This window comes from Oncorhynchus mykiss, chromosome 4 (assembly GCF_057628025.1).
Source record: "Oncorhynchus mykiss isolate SJ-2025 chromosome 4, ASM5762802v1, whole genome shotgun sequence".
NCBI lineage: Eukaryota > Metazoa > Chordata > Actinopteri > Salmoniformes > Salmonidae > Oncorhynchus > Oncorhynchus mykiss.
The window spans coordinates 15,258,760-15,282,423 of NC_143025.1; the positions used below are offsets into that span (position 1 = coordinate 15,258,760).

Genomic DNA, 23,664 nt, shown 5'->3' on the forward strand with positions numbered 1-23,664 from the left:
GCCAGCTAGGTGTTAATCTCTCAAAAGAGCACAAGACCATGAGATTTTGGCAGCAAGCCCGCCATAGTAAGTTGCCTATAGATCCATTGTCATATAAGCGACCGTACTATAGGCCTATATTTCCGCCGAGTAGAGACTGTTTACATGGAAAATGTTGTAACAGCCCTCATCTTTACAGTAGCCTTATTGGCCTAGTTTAATTATTGCTCCGGGCTTTTGCATTGCAGTACACAATATGAACTCGAGATGACGCTACTGCTGTCTCTGCTCAAATGTTAGACCCATAAGGGCCAGCGACTCACTTTGCTCACTTCTCAGCCAAAAAACACAGATGTATGTTTCCTTTCGCTTCTGTTTTCGTTGTTGCTGTCATTCACTTTTGAACAGGACAATAAATAAAGGCAAAAACAATCATGTTAACACACCTCATAGTACTTTTCCATTAAAGTGTATTGGTTATTGGTTATAATGTTTCTAATTGGTTATAATGTTTCAAATATAGACCATTGCTATAGGTCAAATCGGACCTAATGTTGTTTTTGCATTTGACCATAGATAGCCAAACGGTTTTATTGAATAGGCTACATTTTAACTGATTGAAATGATAAATAGCAATGCTTTGTACATCTAGCCTGCTAAATGTCAGTCAGACACGGAATAACATGCATATGTTAAAATGTTTTTTTCGGGATAGCATCAAAAAGAAGAAAGGCTATAGGTTTATAGGCCTAAAATCTATTTTCATAACTTGTACTCCTTGCGTGCATATTAACATAAATATAAGTAACGTTTTCTTTTGGAAATGAATTCACGAATACAGATAGACTTATGGAAATGCCATCATAGAATGGAGAGAAAACATTGTAGACTAGGCATATACTGTCAATTTATTTGTGTGAATTGAAACAGAGGAAACCTTCGTAATCATTTAAAATGGTGTGTTACGGCTAAACAAAATTTGTTTTGTATTAAAGCATGACATGGATTTTTGTGCAAATCTCCATTCGACATCAATGCATGATTTATGCAACAATTAGAGCTGCACGCACGCTAGTAAGAATTCCGGGCCTGCTTTGATAGGTTATTTTAAGGGATATTAGGCCTATCTTAGAAAATAATATGTTAGACATATTATTTTATGGCAACAGTTTCTGTCTTGTTTGTGGGTAATTTGTGGACTTATCAAACCCATCAGTTAGGAATACAATAAGATGTATTTAATATAGGCCATAGCCTATAACCTTCCCATCATAGTTCATGCTTTGAGACGTTAGATGTGATAGGCCTATGACATGGAGTAATAATCTAAATAATTTACATCAGATAATATGCTATTGTGTCCTGTGTTACGTTTAATTTTGTTATTAAATGTATGTGAACATTAAACTAACAACTCTTGTCCATTGATTCATTTAAATCAAAACTAAACATTACCCTATTTACTTTAGGCATATTATTATTATATAATATGCTTAATTAATACAGTACAAGATGCTACAGTGTTTTTGAATTTTGAATTTCAATATTTTCTTCCCATGTTCCTCGGGTTAAACATGCCAGGTATTAACGACACACATTCCCAGTTATCTTGGCAAAATAGAATAAATGATGAAACATGGTTTGTATAAATAGTCATAGTCATTTATTTATAATAACATCGAAAGCCTTTCACTCATTTTAAGCTGTATAAATATAAAGTTAAACATTTCTCACAACAAACAAACCAAGCGCCTCAGGCTACATTAAATACATAAAACACTTTTTTTCGTTTATTTTTTAAAAAACAAATCACCTCTTATTTACACATATACAAAAATGGTCCTCTATTGTCATAAACAATAAAAATGGCAAGGAAAGAACAAAAGATGACGATGACACACACACACAAGTCTAAGAAAGTGGTCAAATATTTCATTTACGATTACACTTAGGCCTACATAAATAAGTCGGAAATTATATCTCATAAAACGTGACCAATGGGAAGCCAATGATTGATCTTCAAGGAATTGAAACCTTTCTATTAGAAGGAATGACAGCTTTGCCATCCTATTCTTCTACCACAGCAACATTCTGCAACTCTGTCCGTTTGTTGTTTTCTACAATTTACAGGAATCGATTCGTTTTCATGAATGTAGCCATACTATCACTGTGTTCATAGCACTTGGTAGATGGGGTCATGGGACGGCTGTGGGCAGTTGGTCGGTGACGGCACGGGTGCCCCCGTTTCGCTCAGGATAGATCCCTCTTGTGGAGAACAGGGGCTACCTTCGGAACCCTCCTGGCCTGATAACACAGTGCACGCTGACGTGTCTGTAGAGATTCTCTCCACGATGTTGGAAAGACAATCCAGGCTGGAGACTGCTGCGTTCTTGTTGCTTCTGGAATCAGCTGTAACAGAGGTGAAGGAAACATCAGTCAGAGACAAGTAACATTATCTACATGTGTGTCAAAAAATGTCTGCCAAGGGTCTTGTGCATTAGGCTACTGAAGGAGAGCTGCTGAAAAAAACGTATTTTAAAAACCGTATAATAAAGGTCTAGGCCTAACAAGTCACAATAATATAACACTTTAAAATAATAACTTACCATTTGGAGTCTCGGCGAAATAAGAGCTGTCATAGTTGCTTCGTCTTGCGGACGTGCACGTTGGGGCATTATAGTCCATCTGGATAAAACATTAATAAATGCAATCTAAGAATTCGATCAATAAAATAACACTGTGTGTTCTGACATCTTTTGGAGTGATATTGAATGACATGAATATCTCAAACTATATACCTATATCCCACCTTTTTTTGTGCTTAGCATGTAACATTTTTTGTTGTTGATGTACTATTTACCCATTTTTCTCCACAATTTCGTGATATCCAATTGGTAGTTCCAAAATAATATAAGAAAATCAAATTGAATAGGCCTACTAAATGTATTTATATAGACCTGCAAATAGGTTTTATTGAATAAAAACTACCGAATTCCAGTGTGGTCATGCACATACACTGATGTCAAGATGCACCAACTCACCATTCCATCAGAGCAGTTGGACTGTGGACTGGATGCATCAGAGTCCCCGCTATAGTGTTCCAACACCGGGTAGTAGTTCTCGCCGTCCTGGCCCCTGAGCAGAGATTGCAGAGACTCGATGTAGCTGATTGCATTTCTCAAGATCTCCACCTTGGGAAGCCTCTGATTGGGGTTGTTCGACGTGCATCTCTTCAGGTTCTCGAAGGCATCGTTGACCTTTCCCAGCCTCCTCCTCTCCCGCATAGTAGCAGCCTTCCTCCGGTCAGAGTTTGTGGTTTTCCTCTTGCAAGCTTTACATGCCCAGAGGAGGCACCTCCCGGCTTGGTGGTGCCCGCTCGGTGCCCTGATGTGCTCGTCTTCGTTGTAATGGTGGTCGTCTGGCTTGAGGAGTCCCACGTGGACCAACCGGGGGTCCAGGTCCTCGAAGAAATGCATGTCGCTGGTGTTGAAGCACGGGTCGTCATAAAAGTCATCAGCAGAGGTGACAGGGAACGAAATATCCGACAACTCCATCTCACTGTCAAATTCCAAGACCAGCCTTGTAACGATTGTAATCCTGGCTCTGTATTTGTCACAAACGTTAGAGGTTACCGGAAACTTTGGGCAAAAAGTTGAACTGTAAAGGTATCCTTAGAGCAAACAAAAAACGTACAATTAGTATTCGTTTTTAGTGTAGGAATTTGGTTGTCTTTCCCAACCTGTATCCTAGTGCACCCCTTGGGTACCTGTTGCTGATGCTGTGGCTCAAACAAGCTTTTATCCCTGGTGAGTTAGGGGCGTGCTCTGCATTTCTGACAGCTCCCTGGATTGGCCAATGGTCGCGCGGAATGTGTGCGCAGGGAGGGGTTTACAACTTCATGCTAATTAGTGTACAATTTCTCGTAACTGTCTCTATAATAACATGGAATAGGATTACTTTATTTTTCCAGAAGGAACTTTAGTAAAAGCATAATATTCTAGTAATAGGACTACATAGAAGTATAATAATAATACAGCTATGCACCAACATATTACAATTGAATCTGTATATTACATTTATGAAAGTGATTTGATTGTAATTCATTGTTCATTAATATGAGCTTCTTAAAATATCAGTATGACTGTATTCAAAGGAATAATACGTCTCGAACGCTCTTTTAAATTCAAATAGCCCATAACCTGTCTTAATCTTTAATTATGTTATTCACACGTTTATCTAGTGTCCCTATACAATTTGTTTCGAAGATGGAAGTTGGCCTAATGATATCACTAATTGTCGTCTTGCACAACCTATTATTATAATTTATAGCCCTCGAATATATTCATTATCCAATGTGCAGGCTGCTTTATAATTAATCAGGCAGACCTGTTTGTTTTAAATAAATATAATTTTCTAAATACGAAATGCTCTCAAGGCTGTTATGATTTGAAGGGATTTTTAAAATGTTTTTATAGACAGGCCTACTGGAGAAAAATAGGCCACGATAAGCCTGCTACTTGAAAACCTCCATGTCTTGTTATTGGTATTTATTGGAATCCCCATTGGCATCTGCAAAAGCCTCATCTACTCTTCCTGGGTTCCACATGAAACATGACATAATACATAGTACATAACATGATCAGTCAAGGAGTGAAATACATACATTTAAAACGTCACAGTCGACAGTACATATCAGTACATACACACAATATCTAGGTCTGGGTTAGGATCGCTAGATGGCGATAGTGAGTTGATTAAACCAGTGATGACATCCCATGCAACACTCCTGCAACAATCAAGAATCCTTTGACAGTCAGGAAATTGAAGTCACTACGAACACTTATATTACATTAAACACTATATGAGCCATATAGAACAAAGAGAGCTTAGAGGGTTTTTTTCAAAACTTTATTTCAAAAGGAAGACATTGTTTTAACTTTGTACTGTATGTGATGAAGAGGGATAATTCATATTTCAACAGTATATTTAAAGGCAATTTGTTTTGTGGACACAAAGTGTATGGATGAGACAATTCCCAAACAATATCTCTTAATCATCAACCCATAATTTCTAACGAATCAGTGATCTCTTTGTAACATAGTAAATACAGAAATACTTCACATTATAAGCCACTTAACATAGTATACTGAGAAGATTGTCAATGCAGGAGTCATCCAGAAAAAATACCAGATATTTCAGTATCAACTTTGATTGTCGCATTGTTACCTCTCAATGCATCCAACAGCATCCTTTAAGACATCAAACCTCAAATTTGCTTATGGAATACATACATGATACACTGAGGTTGTGCCCTTTTAAATGCCCAGATCAAGTACATAATACATGTATTCTTCATTTTTGGTAGTTTCTAGAACTTAAAGTACTGGATTCAAGACCTTCCACCCTCTCTAACATAACCCAATACCCCCATCAATATGTTGAACCAAACATTTACAAAATAGGGCAGATATTCAAGCTTAGGAATTTGGAAGAAGTGCTATAGCTTGGTTCAGTTTACATTCTAGAATGAAGCTAGTTGTAAATAAGCCATCCCCCCTTGTTTGTTCAGTTCAGAAATAATTTCCATAGAGGACTTTGGAGTGTCTTCTACAATACATTGGTCTTACTGACTAGCAATAACACAATATAGGTGCCCAGACAAAAAAAAACACAGACATGACAGGAAAGGCTTGTTTTGTGAGTCTAACTCACCAAGTAGGCTTCTTTAATGGAAACACACGCTAGTGAGTGATTCATCCACTGGTGACGTTGGTCAACTCCTCCTGCAGCTTGTTGATTAGGTACTCCCCAAAGCCCCCCGAGCGGTCAATGGTGCAGCCCACTCTACGGGCGTTGGTCAGGAGGTCTCCCAGCAGTTTGACGCGGGGCACCAGTGGCCCCAGGAAGCGGCTCTTGACCACGCTGGCGGAGTGCGGGTCGCTGTGCTCCTTGGACAGCTGGCTGAGCTCCACCATCACAGCCATCTCCTCCTTCCACTGGCCCAGCATCAGCTAGAGGGCTGGGATCACTGCACACACCTCCTCACAGCCTGGCCTCTGGGGGAGAATGACAGCACACACACACAGAGACGGCCATTAGAATGCACTGACTGTGCTCTGCTAAATCAGGGATTCCCATAGTCGGTCCTGGGGCCCCACTGGGTGCACGTTGTGTTTTTTGCCCAAGCATTACACAGCCGATTCAAATAATTAAAGCTTGATGATGAGTTGGTTATTTGAATCAGCTGTGTAGTTCTAGGGCAAAAACCAAAACGTGCACCCAGGGGGGGCCCCAGGACCAACTATGGGAAACCTTGTGCTAATAATCAAAATGTAGATGTTAGAACAGAACAGCTCGCTTAATTGTCCCCCTTACTGAAGGATAACTATATATTTTTTACTTTAATTCATTATTATACTACTGTAGTTTCTTAAAATCTGAAAACACTTGAATATATCTCTCCTACTTTAACTATGATCTTTATGAAAATGAATCCATCCAAACTGTTTTATAAACAAAACAACGAAAAGCCTTTCAGACAACTTCTTTCCAAACTTCAAACAACGTTGAAGAATTGGTTGCAGAATTTAATACAAATCGTAATAATATCAACACTGATGAATAGACTTATTCAGGACACATCATTTGCCCTCACAGATCAATGGATAACAAGGTGTCCCAAATTGCTGATGATGGACCCCTTTAGCGGTCCCACTTGGGATCGATTTGACATGACTCGTAAAACTGGAGGAGGCAGAAAGAGGACACGGCACTAAAGTGTCAACGCCACCCCGTACATCTGGAAACACAATTAATGCCTCGTCCTTCCGCCTGCACATTAATCTCCCCAATTTTCCGGAACTCAGGGGAAATGTACACCCTGACAGGCAATAGGCCTGAGCCCCAGGAAAAGCTCCAGGGTTAAGGTTTAACCCCCCACCCCCCTTGGCCTCAGACGTTCCTATTCTGTCCACTCACAACCCCTTATCCCCAGCACCAGCATAGACAGTAACCAGATTTCCACACAACCATTTAATGCAAAATAATTACCTGACGCATAAGAAAAAGTCACGACAGGGCTTATGGAAACAGAAAATGTTGGTACAATTTCATGTGTCTGTAAAATTAATTATGCGAGAAATGACGTTGGAAATGCCTTTATGCGCAAATATCGATATAATAAAGTAAACTTGGTGTCACACGATATGGGCCTACCACCACGATGTGGAAAAGCATGATATGTTTCTAGGCAGATTAAAAACATTATGATGAACTTCACATGGTGGGTAAATGCACTGTGATCATGCACATTTCCAATAGTCCAAATATTGAGGGTAAGCTATTATTTGAATGCTGGTGACCGGTGCTTGGCTGTCTTGAGAGCATGTGTCAAAACCAGATTGTGCAAGTTTGCTATTAATCACAACAGTTTGTTGTGAAAACCATCGGTAAAGTTGAAATTGAGATGACCATCGAACTTATGTTTTTTATTCCGTACATGGGAACTTAACCGCAAAAGTAATTTATGTGCACTACTTCATCACGCACAGCCTTTTATCTGCCACAAGTCAGTTTGATGGAAACTCACATCTGGTGGGAAAATGCGCTTATTGTTTTTATGCAGATTTTAGGATATCCGCATGAAAATCTGTGGCCAATTGAATGGAAACCAAGCTAGTGTGCCAATTTATTTAGCCAGAAGGAAAAAGGCATGCATACATGACCCATGCCCTACTGCACTGCCTAAAGTTAGGAGGAACCCATCCCCTCTCCCCCGGCAGTGGGCACACAGAATTAGAATGAGTAGAACAGGCATCCCCATTCAGGTCAACTATGCCATAATGGGTGGTGGTTCATTATATTTCTATAAGCGGGCAGCTCTACACTGTAAAACTTTTCCCTGTAAATTGACAGCATTATACTAGCACCACAGTTGCCAGTTTAATACTGTAATTTTGCTTTACAGCAGTGATGCTGTAATATCGTTTACAGTACCATTTTCCTTACTGTAAAAATTATTACAGCATTCTTGCTTTAAATTTACAGCAAGGATGCTGTAATACAGTATGTTACATATTACAGCAATCATGCAGTGAATTTACAGCAGGATGCTGTAATATGTTTTACAGTAAGGAAATTCATACTGTAAACTATATTACAGCATCACTGCTGTTTAGCAAAATTACAGTATTAAACTGGAAACTGTGGTGCCAGTATAATGCTGTAAATTTACAGGGAAATACCTACAGTAATATACAATTATTTTACAGTACTAAGCAGCATTGCAGGCTGTCTATAGAAGACAGCTCCCTGAAACATAATATTGTAAGAAAAACAATGTGTACAAACATATATATTTATTCAAATTCAAAACATGAATTTCACATGAATTGCACTTCTTCACCATACACAAACCAGGATATTAGAATAGGTCACATGAATTTCACATGAATTACACTACTTCACCATACACAAACCAAGATATTAGAATAGGTCATTCTTGAAAATACAGGATTATGTAAGAAAAAAATTAACTCTAAATAAAAAAAATGAAAAAAGGAGAACAGTTGAACAGGGAGATATTTTTACAAAAAACTATAACAAGAACTGCTTGCCTGCCTGTCTTTGAGAGAGAAATGAGAGAGAGAGAGAGAGATCGAGAGAGAAAGGGGCTGAGAGAGAAGGATGATAGAGAAGAGTGAGCAGGGCTAGATTGGAGCCAGAGAAGCAAGCTACCGCAAGCCAACACAGGCTCCGGGATGGAGCAAGCAGATCATTTACTGACCCAACCCGCATGGCAGGATTTCTGAGAGAATGAGAGATGCAAAGAAGTCTCAAATAAATCTCGGTGGCATGCAGATTATCACCCCAATCTTTGAAACTCTGATCCTCCTTAGCTAAGATATGTCAACTAGGACAAACATGGAAATAGAAAGAATAGAAAGAGAGAGATTGCTATTACTATCACTACTACTAATCACTACTACTACTACTACTATCACTACTACTACTATCACTACTACTACTATAACTATCACCATCACTACTACTATAACCACTACTACTAATACTACTACTACTATCACTACTACTACTATAACTATCACCATCACTACTACTATAACCACTACTACTAATACTACTATAACTATCACCACTACTACTACTACTACTACTATCACCACTACTACTACTACTACTACTATCACTACTATAACATTCACCACTACTACTATCACCACTACTACTATTACTATCACTACTGCTACTATTACAACTACTACTACTACTATCACCACTACTACTATCACCACAACTACGACTGCTACTATCCCCACTACTACTACTACATTACTATCACCACCACCACTACTACTACTACTACTACTACTACTACTACTACTACTACTACTACTACATTCACCACTACTACTATCACCACTACTACTATTACTATCACTACTGCTACTATTACAACTACTACTACTACTACTACTACTACTACTATCACCACAACTACGACTGCTACTATCCCCACTACTACTACTACATTACTATCACCACTACTACTACTAATACTATCACTACTATCACTACTACTACTATTACAACTACTATCACCACTACTACTATTACTATCACCACTACTACTGTCATGAACAAAGTAAATGCCCTAAACGACTTGCCAAAACTATAGTTTGTTAACAAGAAATTTGTGGAGTGGTTGAAAAAACAGTTTTAATGACTCCAACCTAAGTTTATGTAAACTTCCGACTTCGACTGTAATTAATCAGAGAATCTGGTATAAAATTAACCCTGAGCTCGACCAGTGACACAGACTGATACACCCCAACAATTAAATGCACCTGTGATTCTGTGACCAGAATCAGTGAGATCTTTCCAAATGTGTATCCGTCATCATTTTCTCCCATTACAACAAGGCCTTTAGTGTATGTTTTTGCTTTGTATACAATTTTAAACACCTCTGCAGTGCTTTGCTTTGTGAACCCTTTTGACTGTCCGGCTCCCTGAATGGTGTTGTTATATAATTGCTCCTCAAATGAATTCATGACACCAACATCTTCAATGCTATGTGGAAACAATTGGCCACTGCATAAGTAATCCTGGAGTGGCTCTCAGACAAGTTTTCTGGCACACTCCTTGAAGTAGGAGTGCTTGCTCTCAAACCTTAGTGTCCTTATTCGTTTGTGTCGCCCAAATTGCAGGATGAGGTCGGGGTAGTGTAACAAGTGCAAATGCTTCAGTGCAAGGGCACTCTATCCCACAAGCAAAAACTGTAGTTCACAACATTTCTATGTTTTTTTTGCATGAGTAATGAATGCTTTAATATTTAGGAAACAGAAATTGCAGGATTTACACCTGCACATTCCCAATAAAGCTACTTCCAGCTACGAGCCATCCTGCAATATGAAAATTACACTACCCCCAGCCACCAAATGGCATTCACACACCAAGAGCTATGAAGCTATACGTTACTATGCAACTCATGCCAACCACACAATCTAAACAAAATAATTATACACTACAAGGCTAAATAAAATATCAGTCTGTGCCTGATGTTTTAGATATAATTAATTTACCGTTGCTTAATTAATGGTTGGATAGGATCACTTCTGAAAGATTAGCAAAAGCACAAGGAAAATTCAACTCAAGCGGAAAATGCCACTTCCATCGCCCTGAATAATGTTAGCAAGCTAACCACACAATCTGAAGAAAACGAAAATGAAAAATAACTTTAATATCCTGCAGGGTAAAATATCAGTCTGTGCCTGTTGTTGCTGAATATATTAATTTAAATGGACTAATAAGGATAACAAAAGCATAGGGGGAATATTCCACTCACTTCTGCTAAATGAGACTGAATAGAGCTAACATTAACCAGAGATATTTAGAGAAAGGTGTCCAATAGAGTGCACCATCTCTGAGCTATAGCTAACGTTAGCAAGCACCATTCCCCTTTCATCTGAGAGCTTCCATTCTTCTCATTCCAACTGCAGAATCACCCAAAAAGTATACATCTAGAGGTAAAATGTCAGTCCGTGGCTGTTGACAAACTAAAGGTGTATTCGACATAGCTAAACTCTCGCTCCCTCCCTAGACGAACTGTATTTTTGTCTGGTGAAGCCTATGCCCATTTTGCCACTAATAATACCATAGCGTTAGCACCATGTCATGCACCCACGGGTTAAGTAGCCTATCCAAAGAAACAAACATATGGATTTCTGCACGTTGTTAATACTAAAATGATTTGCTCTATAGCTACAAGATCACAAATGATTTTACCAGCAAGAAAGATCAACGCAACAGACCGAAATGTCAACTTGGCTATACTGTTAGCTAACACAATCCAAACAAGCTAACTTTAGCGAGATAGTAGCGTAGTTAATTAAGAAAACCTGCAGGTACAGTGCCTTGCGAAAGTATTCGGCCCCCTTGAACTTTGCGACCTTTTGCCACATTTCAGGCTTCAAACATAAAGATATAAAACTGTATTTTTTTGTGAAGAATCAACAACAAGTGGGACACAATCATGAAGTGGAACGACATTTATTGGATATTTCAAACTTTTTTAACAAATCAAAAACTGAAAAATTGGGCGTGCAAAATTTTTCAGCCCGTTTACTTTCAGTGCAGCAAACTCTCTCCAGAAGTTCAGTGAGGATCTCTGAATGATCCAATGTTGACCTAAATGACTAATGATGATAAATACAATCCACCTGTGTGTAATCAAGTCTCCGTATAAATGCACCTGCACTGTGATAGTCTCTGAGGTCCGTTAAAAGCGCAGAGAGCATCATGAAGAACAAGGAACACACCAGGCAGGTCCGAGATACTGTTGTGAAGAAGTTTAAAGCCGGATTTGGATACAAAAAGATTTCCCAAGCTTTAAACATCCCAAGGAGCACTGTGCAAGCGATAATATTGAAATGGAAGGAGTATAAGACCACTGCAAATCTATCAAGACCTGGCCGTCCCTCTAAACTTTCAGCTCATACAAGGAGAAGACTGATCAGAGATGCAGCCAAGAGGCCCATGATCACTCTGGATGAACTGCAGAGATCTACAGCTGAGGTGGGAGACTCTGTCCATAGGACAACAATCAGTCGTATATTGCACAAATCTGGCCTTTATGGAAGAGTGGCAAGAAGAAAGCCATTTCTTAAAGATATCATAAAAAGTGTTGTTTAAAGTTTGCCACAAGCCACCTGGGAGACACACCAAACATGTGGAAGAAGGTGCTCTGGTCAGATGAAACCAAAATTGAACGTTTTGGCAACAATGCAAAACGTTATGTTTGGCGTAAAAGCAACACAGCTCATCACCCTGAACACACCATCCCCACTGTCAAACATGGTGGTGGCAGCATCATGGTTTGGGCCTGCTTTTCTTCAGCAGGGACAGGGAAGATGGTTAAAATTGATGGGAAGATGGATGGACCATTCTGGAAGAAAACCTGATGGAGTCTGCAAAAGACCTGAGACTGGGACGGAGATTTGTCTTCCAACAAGACAATGATCCAAAACATAAAGCAACATCTACAATGGAATGGTTAAAAAATAAACATATCCAGGAGTTAGAATGGCCAAGTCAAAGTCCAGACCTGAATCCAATCGAGAATCTGTGGAAAGAACTGAAAACTGCTGTTCACAAATGCTCTCCATCCAACTTCACTGAGCTCAAGCTGTTTTGCAAGGAGGAATGGGAAAAAATGTCAGTCTCTCAATGTGCAAAACTGATAGAGACATACCCCAAGCGACTTACAGCTGTAATCGCAGCAAAAGGTGGCGCTACAAAGTAATAACTTAAGGGGGCTGAATAATTTTGCACGCCCAATTTTTCAGTTTTTGATTGGTTAAAAAAGTTTGAAATATCCAATAAATGTTGTTCCACTTCATGATTGTGTCCCACTTGTTGTTGATTCTTCACAAAAAAATACAGTTTTATATCTTTATGTTTCAAGCCTGAAATGTGGCAAAAGGTCGCAAAGTTCAAGGGGGCCGAATACTTTCGCAAGGCACTGTATATAGAAGTATATAGTACAGTCTTGGCCAAAAGTTTAGAGAATGACACAAATATTAATTTCCACAAAGTTTGCTGCCTCAGTGTCTTTAGATATTTTTGTCAGATGTTACTATGGAATAGTGAAGTATAAGTACACGCATTTCATAAGTGTCAAAGGCTTTTATTGACAATTATATGAAGTTGATGCAAAGAGTCAATATTTGCTGCGTTGACCCTTCTTTTTCAAGGCCTCTGCAATCCGCCCTGGCCTGCTATCAATTAACTTCTGGGCCACATCCTGACTGATGGCAGCCCATTCTTGCATAATCAATGCTTGGAGTTTGTCAGAATTTGTGGGTTTTTGTTTGTCCACCCGCCTCTTGAGGATTGACCACAAGTTCTCAATGGGATTAAGGTCTGGGGAGTTTCCTGGCCATGGACCCAAAATATTGATGTTTTGTTCCCCGAGCCACTTAGTTATCACTTTTGCCTTATGGCAAGGTGCTCCATCATGCTGGAAAAGGCATTGTTCCTCACCAAACTGTTCCTGGATGGTTGGGAGCAGTAGCTCTTGGAGGATGTGTTGGTACCATTCTTTATTCATGGCTGTGGTCTTAGGCAAAATTGTGAGTGAGCCCACTCCCTTGGCTGAGAATCAACCCCACACATGAATGGTCTCAGGATGCTTTACTGTTGGCATGACACAGGACTGATGGTAGCGCTCACCTTGTCTTCTCCGGACAAGATTTTTTCCGGATGCCCCAAACAATCGGAAAGGGGATTCATCAGAGAAAATTACTTTACCCCAGTCCTGAGCAGTCCAATCCCTGTACCTTTGCAGAATATCAGTCTGTCCCTGATGTTTTTCCTGGAGAGAAGTGGCTTCTTTGCTGCCCATCTTGGCACCAGGCCATCCTCCAAAAGTCTTTGCCTCACTGTGCGTGCAGATGCACTCACACCTGCCTAAGCAAGCTCTGTACTGGTGGTGTCCCGATCCCGCAGCTGAATCAACTTTAGGAGACAGTTCTGGAGCTTGCTGGACTTTCTTGGGCGCCCTGAAGCCTTCTTCAAAACAATTGAACCGCTCTCCTTGAAGTTATTGATGATCCAATAAATGGTTGATTTAGGTGCAATCTTACTGGCAGCAATATCATTGCCTGTGAAGCCCTTTTGTGCAAAGCAATGATGACGGCACGTGTTTCCTTGCAGTTAACAATGGTTGACAGAGGACGAACAATGATTCCAAGCACCACCCTCCTTTTGAAGCTTCCAGTCTGTTATTCGAACTCAATCAGCATGACAGAGTGATCTCCAGCCATGTCCTCGTCAACACTCACACCTGTGTTAACGAGAGAATCACTGACATGATGTCAGCTGGTCCTTTTGTGGCAGGGCTGAAATGCAGTGGAAATGTTTTGGGGGGATTCAGGTCATTTGCATGGCAAATGGGGACTTTGTAATCAATTGCAATTCATCTGATCACTCTTCGTAACATATATGGAAATTGCCATCAGACAAACTGAGGCAGCAGACTTTGTGAAAATTAATAGTTGTGTCATTCTCAAAACTTTTGGCCACAACTGTATATGGAATTAGTACATACCTAGCAGCTGCTCAAAAATATTTAGGCGACTTTTCCACGAAAATACAAAATAGCTTGAGTAGAACAGAAAGATAATTTTCTCATGAGTCTTCCCTTACAGACCCTTTGGCGCAGAGCATCGCATTAGTGGAAATCAAGTCTGTTCTCAGGGCAGGCCTGGTTGTAGATAGGTTTGAGTCGGGACATTGTTAGCATTTTAGCTTTCCTAACCTTCACCTAAATATCATAACATGCTGTGTTAATTCACGTAACCTGCTAAGAAAAGTAACTGCTAAAAGTAACTGCTAAGAAAAGTAAAACCGGCAGACCTGCCCTGAGAACAGTCTTGATTTCAAATATGAGATACAGCTCTCTTTCTCTCTTTCACACACCACAGACAGTTTGGCACCGCCAACTACAGCAGTGTTCAGGGACTACTGTAAAGAAATACAGTAAGTTAGAGTCATTTCTACAGGAGGCTTACAATTACAGTTAATAACAGTATTTTTCAGCATTTGACCCATAATGTAGTACAATCTACAGCATTAATGCTGTAAAACACATTTAAGGTATTTTACTGTGCATTCTACAGTGTTTTACTGTTGAAATTACATTAAAGTCTTACAGTGTACCTGTATGTCTTTATTACAGTACTGTCCCCCTCTGTCTGACAGGTAGTCCAGCATGGCCTCAGCCTGCGCCTGTTCCTGCTCAGAGTGCTCATGGAAGAACGCTGCCACCCTTGGCAAGGCAATATCATCCTGCTCAAACATATTGGCCTGGAAGAGTGAATCATATAGAGTAACTACAGTGAGAATGAGCCATTTACAAGTGGGTTATTGACATATATTGCTGTATTGGATGGCATACAGCTTAATTCATATTGTGACTAACTTTAAGCAACTTGGTACATTTCATCAACTCATCAAAGACCTGTGCAAATATGACTAAGTATGGAAATGGAAATAAACGATAAGATGAAGACTTGCAAGATTCATTGCTTGTACACATTAGTTATGCAATGTTGTGGAATGACAGTCACGATGAGCTCTAAATTAAGCAAAAAGGCACGCATTCAGGGCTCGAACCACTTCGCTTATAATTAAGCAATAAGGTCCGAAGAGATGTGGTATATGGCCAATATACCACGGTTAAGGGCTGTTCTCACGCACGACGCAACGCTAAGTGGTAGTTTTTAGGCATGACGCAACACGAAGTGGTATATTGGCCATATATCACAAACCCCCGAGGTGCCTTACTGCTATTATAAACTGGTTACCAACGTAATTAGAGCAGTAAAAATACATGTTTTGTCATTCCCGTGGTATGCTGTCAGACAATCAGCATTCAGGGCTCGAACCACCTGACATAGTTCATAATGTAGACCACACCTCCTCGTGCCTTATTGCTTAAATATATGACAGAGGGTTGAAAACCTTTCAGTGATTCAGGCCATACATTTTTTTTTTTTTTTAAATCCATGCAATTTCAAATAGCTTTTATTTATAAAACATCCAATTTTCCCATAGAACATTTTGTAAACAAGTAACTTGCACTTATAGCCTATTGTTGGATGGTTAGGTCGCCCTTACCAGTGCATCAAGTCTGTAAGCAACCTCCATAAGCATTGAAGATACTCCGCACAAACTCTCCTCAACGACCGCAGGGAGGTTCTGTTTCACCCTGCTCCCGACAAATGGTCTGTGAATTTTACAGATAGGCAGGCTGGTCTTTAATCTCTTGACACTTAGTTCAGCCATGTTTAAAAATTCCCGACGGAGATTAGATTGTAACAACAACCGTTATTGCACAACTGATGAAGTCGAAAGTTGGCTAGCTCACAACTGATCTCGATTGAACGACACTATCTCCTTCCCATAAACTTGTGATAATATTGATCCTTTAACACTAAATGAATAGCGTAATATAAACAACTACATACACTATAAGTGTTGTTTGCAGTCTTTGGTTGCGAGAGTGAACGATAATTTAGAAATGGAGAAATCGTTTCCAGTTCAGATTCTCAAGTTCATCCGGTGCGTGTGATCGACACTGTCCTAAATGAGAGTGAAGCGCGACGTCAATTACAAATAGTAAAATTCAACAACGATTAGTGAAAATTGTGTAATTAAAAAGTAGGCATGAACAGTGGCTAATGCATGCGAATTATGCTGGGATAGCATGTTGTGCGTCAGAAAATAAATTCGGTTTAGTCAAAATAAAATAGAATCACTTTATTTTTGAAAGTGGGCTATTTGCTTGAATAAGCACAGTTCTTGTATATTTTAACTGCTGAATGTAACGTCTGCTTCCAACTCCCACTCTCAAACACATAGATCCCCTGTACGCAGCTCACGCTCCAGATCCTAATCACCTGAATTCTGATCACCTGTTCACACACCTGTATGTCATTATCACACACTATTTAGTTCAGTTTTTGCACCCCATCATTGTGATGTATTGTTTGTTTTGTGACACTGCTATCTGGAGCGCTGGGTTTCCCCCTAATTTGCACCCCCAATGTTTTTGCCTGCCTCACTAACGAGGCCTGTTCCCTGCCTGTACTTTAGCCAATCGGATTTCCTGTTATCAATTTATTACCTTCTATTTCGGATGACATTACTGGCCTTTTCCCTGCCTGTACTGTTGGCTTTTTGGACCCTCTGTGTATGACCTGCTTGCCCCTGGACCCAGCTACCTGCCTCCTCCTGTGGCCCGATACAATAAACACCTGCTGCGCCCTGCGCTTGAAACCAGCTCTCTGTCTCCCATCGTGTTCATTACACTGTATTGTTCCTGGATTTTAGAACAATGGCATAAGCATCCCATAATCAGCCAGACATGTCTTTTAGACCAACAGTGCAGAATTGGACTTCCCCATAGGCCAGTGGTCCCTAACCCCTGGACACCGGCCAAATTGTAATTTTATCACCATACTAAACAGGATACTCAGGGGGGAAAAATGTCCCTTTTTCAGGACCCTGTCTTTCAAATATAATTAGTAAAAATACAAATAACTTCACAGATCTTCATCGTAAAGGGTTTAAGCACTGTTTCCATGCTTGTTCAATGAACCATAAACAATTAATGAACATACACCTGTGGAATGATCGTTAAGACACTAACAGCTTACAGACAGTAGGCAATTAAGGTCACAGTTATGAAAACTTAGGACACCAAAGAGGCCTTTCTACTGACTCTGAATAACACCAAAAGAAAGATGCCCAGGGTCCCAGTTCATCTGCGTGAACGTGCCTTAGGCATGATGCAAGGAGTTATGAGGAAGGCAAATGTGTCCAGGGCAATAAATTGCAATGTCCGTACTGTGAGACGCCTAAGACAGCGCTAAAGGGAGACAGGACGGACAGCTGATCATCCTCGCAGTGGCAGACCACATGTAACAACACCTGCACAGGATCGGTACATCCGAACATCACACCAGCGGGACAGGTACTGCCCGAGTTATACCAGGAACACAATCCCTCCATCAGTGCTCAGACTGTCTGCAATAGGCTGAGAGAGGCTGGACTGAGTGCTTGTAGGCCTGTTGTAAAGGCAGGTCCTCACCAGCCATCACTGGCAACAATGTCGCCTATGGGCACAAACCCACTGTTGCTGGACCATACAGGACTGGAAAAAAGTGCTCTTCACTGAAGAGTGTGGAGGGTACGTCATGGTCTGGGGTGGTGTGTCACAGCATCATCGGACTGAGCTTGTTGTCATTGCAGGCAATCTCAACGCTGTGCATTACAGGGAAGACATCCTCCTCCCTCATGTGGTACCCTTCCTGCAGGCTCATCTTGACATGACCCTCCAGGATGACAATGCCACCAGCCATACTGCTCGTTCTGTGCGTGATTTCCTGCAAGACAGGAATGTCAGTGTTCTGCCATGGCCAGCGAAGAGCCTGGATCTCAATCCCATTGAGCACGTCTGGGACCTGTTGGATCGGAAGATGAGGGCTAGGGCCAATCCCCTCAGAAATGTCCTAGATCTTGCAGGTGCCTTGGTGGAAGAGTGGGGTAACCTCTCACAGCAAGAACTGGCAAATCTGGTGCAGTCCATGAGGAGGAGATGCACTGCAGTACTTTATGCAGCTGGTGGCCACACCAGATACTGACTGTTACTTTTGATTTTGACTTCCCTTTGTTCAGACACATTATTCCATTTCTGTTAGTCACATGTCTGTGGAACTTTTTCAGTTGTTGAATCTTGTTATGTTCATACAAATATTTACACATGTTAAGCTTGCTGAAAATAAACGCAGTTGACAGTGAGAGGACATTTCTTATTTTGCTGAGTTTATGTTGATCCACAAGTAGTGTCAGTGACTGCATTCATATCATATTTTCTATCTTGGACCTCCCCTGCCCCGCGCCACTCCTCTCTAACACCCCTCACTCTCCTCTCCTTCCCTCTTCTCTCCCGTTCTCAATTTCAATGTAAGGGTCTTTATTAGCATGGGAAACATATGTTTACATTGCCAAACCAAGTGAAATAGATAATAAGCAAAAGTGAAATAAACAATATATTTTTTTACAGTAAACATAACACCCACAAAAGTTCCAAATAATAAAGTCATGTCAAATGTCATATTATGTTCAAATAGTTTAAGAACAAAAGGGAAAATAAATAAACATAAATATGGGTTGTATTTACAATGGTGTTTGTTCTTCACTGGTTGCCCTTTTCTTGTGGCAATAGGTCACAAATCCTGCTGCTGTGATAGCACACTGTGGTATTTCACCCAATAGTTATGGGAGTTTATCAAAATTGGGTTTCTTTTCTAATTATTTGTGGGTCTGTGTAATCTGAGGGAAATATTTGTCTCTAATATGGTCATATATTTGGCAGGAGGTTAGGAAGTGCAGCTCAGTTTCCACCTCATTTTGTGGTCAGTGTGCACATAGCCTGTCTTCTCTTGAGAGCCAGGTCTACCTACTGCGGCCATTCTCAATAGCAAGGCTATTCTCACTGAGACTGTATATAGTCAAAGCTTTCCTTAATTTTATGTCAGTCACAGTGGTCGGTATTCTGCCACTGTGTACTCTTTGTTTAGGGCCAAATAGCATTATAATTTGCTGTTTTTTTGTTAATTCTTTCAATGTGTCAAGTAATTAGGGCTCATAATTGGCGCAGCGGTCTAAGGTACTGCATCTCAGTGCAAGAGGCATCACTACAGTCCATGCTTTGAATCCAGGCTGTATCACATTTGGCTGTGATTGGGAGTCCAATAGGGTGGCGCACAATTGGTCCAGTGTCACCGGGGTAGGCCGTCATTGATAAATAAGAATTTGTTCTTAACTGACTTGCCTAGTTAAATTAAAGTGTATCTTTTTGTTTTCTCATGATTTGGTTGGGTCTAATTGTGTTTCTGTCCTGGACCAGCTTGCATAGGGGACTCTTCTATAGGTTAATCTCTCTGAAGGTGATGGCTTTGCTATGGAATATTTGGGAATCGTTTCCTTTTAGGCAGTAGAAGAATTTTACTGCTCTTTTCTGGATTTTGATAATTAGTGGGTATCGGCGTAATTCTGTTCTGCATGCATTATTTGGTGTTTTACGTTGTACAAGGAGGATGTACACAGAGGTTGTACATGGAGGTTGTACACAGAGGATGTAGACAGAAGTTGTACACAGAGGATGTACCCTTTCTTTCTTCTCCTCTCTGACTACCCCTTCTCTCCCCTCCCCCTCTTCTCCTTCCCCTCTTCTCCTCCCCCTCTTCTTCTCCCCCCTCTCATGTTTCAGCAGGGCCCCGTGCCACCGCTGCCTCTCGGGGGCAGATGAGTGACGCGTGGGGCTGGCCGCTCCTCAGGGGCCTGCTCGGCCAGTAGGGAAGAAAGAAATGGCACTATGGAATTAGATCTTCTTTTGTTTGCTCAAATAGTTGGTTGGTTGTCGAGGAGGGCGGTCACGTGTCAGCGAGCAGAGGATCACAGGTTGGAGCCCGATATGGATACAGGGACACTGGGACAGTGGAGGAAACATTTTGGACATATCCAAGGCCTCCAGGAAACACTTTCAATCAGTGTAAATTATATCAATCTGATTGGCATGATTTGGATTAAAGGGTACATTATGCTCTACAGTATGCCCTGATATACTGACTTATAACGAGAACGAGATACTTTTTTAACTGCTGCCTTAATCATGCCTGTGGCAATGTACTATTGTTACAGACCCCCCTGGGGATTGTCCTAGGAACTCAACCCAGGCCGGGTCCCTCTACCCCTTTGTTACTTTTAGTTTGGTCTGCTCACACACAGTGGCTTGGAACACAGCTGTGGACAGACACTCAAGGGCACAACGTGGACACGTGTCATCGTTCCTGTCCAGCTGAACTCTGTGTACAAACACAAGGCGGTACTCAAACATAGTGACACATCTCATACCTGACCAGATTGACTATTTGTAGTTATCTGTCTATTAGCTGTTTGGGTATTCCGATTCATCATTCTATTTGTAATCTGTCATTCATCTCTGCTTGTAACAATTTAAATGTTTCTTATTGATTGTTTTAAGTTAGAAACTCTAAGCTCAAAGTACTGTTACATAAAGAGTAATACAGTACATTGTTTTTGTGCACATTGTTGTAGTTATGTAGCCACACACACACACACACACACACACACACACACACACACACACACACACACACACACTATAAACAGTCAGGACAGGAGTGCTGACGTAGTGTTTGGCTAGACTGACAGTCAAGGTGTCTGTCCTCACACCTGCTGCCTGCTGTAAACACTGTTGGGGGAGGGGCGGGGTTACCCTGTCTGGCCACCACTACAACAGCAGCATTGTGCCTGGACAGCCCTGGCCACAGATTACATTACACCCAGATTACCATTAGGTTACAGGCAGGGCACCCAACCTGACCCCCCTCAGCTTGGACAATGCTGGTGTGGGGGGTACACACACACACACACACACACACACACACACACACACACAGTACAGTGGGGAAAACAAGTATTTGATACACTGCCGATTTTGCAGGTTTTCCTACTTACAAAGCATGTAGAGGTCTGTAATTTTTTATCATAGGTACACTTCAACTGTGAGAGGCTGAATCTAAAACCCAGAAAATCACATTGTATGATTTTTAAGTAATGAATTTGCATTTTATTGCATGACATACAGTGCCTTGCGAAAGTATTCGGCCCCCTTGAACTTTGCGACCTTTTGCCACATTTCAGGCTTCAAACATAAAGATATAAAACTGTATTTTTTTGTGAAGAATCAACAACAAGTGGGACACAATCATGAAGTGGAACGACATTTATTGGATATTTCAAACTTTTTTAACAAATCAAAAACTGAAAAATTGGGCGTGCAAAATTATTCAGCCCCTTTAAGTTAATACTTTGTAGCGCCACCTTTTGCTGTGATTACAGCTGTAAGTCGCTTGGGGTATGTCTCTATCAGTTTTGCACATCGAGAGACTGACATTTTTTCCCATTCCTCCTTGCAAAACAGCTCGAGCTCAGTGAGGTTGGATGGAGAGCATTCCATTGTAGATTTTGCTTTATGTTTTGGATCATTGTCTTGTTGGAAGACAAATCTCCGTCCCAGTCTCAGGTCTTTTGCAGACTCCATCAGGTTTTCTTCCAGAATGGTCCTGTATTTGGCTCCATCCATCTTCCCATTAATTTTAACCATCTTCCCTGTCCCTGCTGAAGAAAAGCAGGCCCAAACCATGACGCTGCCACCACCATGTTTGACAGTGGGGATGGTGTGTTGCTTTTACGCCAAACATAACATTTTGCATTGTTGCCAAAAAGTTCAATTTTGGTTTCATCTGACAAGAGCACCTTCTTCCGCGTTTGGTGTCTCCCCCAGGTGGCTTGTGGCAAACTTTAAACAACACTTTTTATGGATATCTTTAAGAAATGGCTTTCTTCTTGCCACTCTTCCATAAAGGCCAGATTTGTGCAATATACGACTTGATTGTTGTCCTATGGACAGAGTCTCCCACCTCAGCTGTAGATCTCTGCAGTTCATCCAGAGTGATCATGGGCCTCTTGGCTGCATCTCTGATCAGTCTTCTCCTTGTATGAGCTGAAAGTTTAGCGGGACGGCCAGGTCTTGGTAGATTTGCAGTGGTCTGATACTCCTTCCATTTCAATTGTTCAATTGTATTGTGGAGAGGTTGGAGTCTGTTTGATTGAGTGTGTGGACAGGTGTCTTTTATACAGGTAACGAGTTCAAACAGGTGCAGTTAATACAGGTAATGAGTGGAGAACAGGAGGGGTTCTTAAAGAAAAACTAACAGGTCTGTGAGAGCCGAAATTCTTACTGGTTGCTAGGTGATCAAATACGTATGTCATGCAATAAAATGCAAATTCATTACTTAAAAATCATACAATGTGATTTTCTGAATTTTTGTTTTAAATTCAGTCTCTCACAGTTGAACTGTACCTATGATAAAAATTACAGACCTCTACATGCTTTGTAAGTAGGAAAACCTGAAAATTCGGCAGTGTATCAAATAATTGTTCTCCCCACTGTATGTGAGGATGGCTGCATGGTCGTTCTTACATAGACTTCTCTCTTATTCAGTACATTTAGTTTTTGCTTTCTTTTCTAAAGTCTGCCAACCTTGCCAGAAGGCATGCCAGCTAAGATAGTTAGACAATCTACTCTAACTGCCCTGAAAATAGCTTCTTGGTAGCTAGTTGGGAGATTAGGAACCTATCTGCTCTAGCTAAAGACAATTCCATAACATTCCTTGGTGGCTAATAGAAGTACAGAGAAACAAACAAACAAAACATGTATTGGGGGATGTGCCCCCTCCCCTGTGCCCCCTATGGGCATGAAAATTCTAACACGATTAACTTCAGATTGATTAGTTCTAGACTAGTGAGTCCCAGACTAAGGTAAGTAAGGACAAACCAGATATTCATTGTGAAGGATGCTTCAAAGACCAGGGATGGGACACTAATACATAAGCATTGTATGGAGCAAGTCACTCAAAACCAAACAATGGACGGAGGTAAAAGAAAATGTTAAAAGAATTTCAGTGACTTTGAAAAAACCCTCTTGAAGCAAATTGTGTCAAACCAGCCAAT

General features: G+C 40.7%; 2 protein-coding genes across 4 annotated transcripts; both read right to left on the minus strand.

Annotated features, from left to right (window-relative positions):
• Positions 1-1,619: 1,619 nt before the first annotated feature.
• myod2 (myoblast determination protein 2) lies at positions 1,620-3,728 on the minus strand. Its single transcript, NM_001124728.1, is given in 5 exon segments — positions 1,620-2,212; positions 2,214-2,228; positions 2,231-2,388; positions 2,586-2,664; positions 3,021-3,728. Coding segments are annotated over 5 exon segments (825 nt in total). The 5' UTR covers positions 3,534-3,728; the 3' UTR covers positions 1,620-2,152.
• A 1,606-nt stretch (positions 3,729-5,334) lies between these two features.
• LOC110521367 (ferritin heavy chain, oocyte isoform-like) lies at positions 5,335-16,754 on the minus strand. 3 transcript variants are annotated; one of them, XM_090231218.1, is made up of 3 exons: positions 16,177-16,754; positions 15,217-15,363; positions 5,335-6,035 (listed from the first exon to the last, which is right to left on the minus strand). In XM_090231218.1, the coding sequence occupies exons 1-3, from the start codon at positions 16,342-16,344 to the stop codon at positions 5,991-5,993; spliced, it is 360 nt and encodes a 119-aa protein (XP_090087344.1). In that variant the 5' UTR covers positions 16,345-16,754; the 3' UTR covers positions 5,335-5,990. The 3 variants fall into 2 exon arrangements, with proteins under 3 accessions (XP_090087344.1, XP_090087345.1, XP_090087346.1); XM_090231220.1 differs by lacking the exon at positions 15,217-15,363 and having other exon boundaries at positions 16,177-16,647.
• Between the last annotated feature and the right edge of the window lie 6,910 nt (positions 16,755-23,664).

What these genes read in the sequence shown, in the direction of transcription:
- LOC110521367 (XM_090231218.1), bottom strand. Translation starts at nt 16,344, where the DNA reads ATGGCTGAACTAAGTGTCAAGAGATTAAAGACCAGCCTGCCTATCTGT. An exon ending in CTTACAGACTTGATGCACTG is followed by an intron (nt 15,364 to 16,176) that starts GTAAGGGCGACC and finishes TCACTCTTCCAG; the next exon opens with GCCAATATGTTTGAGCAGGA. An exon ending in ACTGTAATAAAGACATACAG is followed by an intron (nt 6,036 to 15,216) that starts GTACACTGTAAG and finishes ATTCTCCCCCAG; the next exon opens with AGGCCAGGCTGTGAGGAGGT.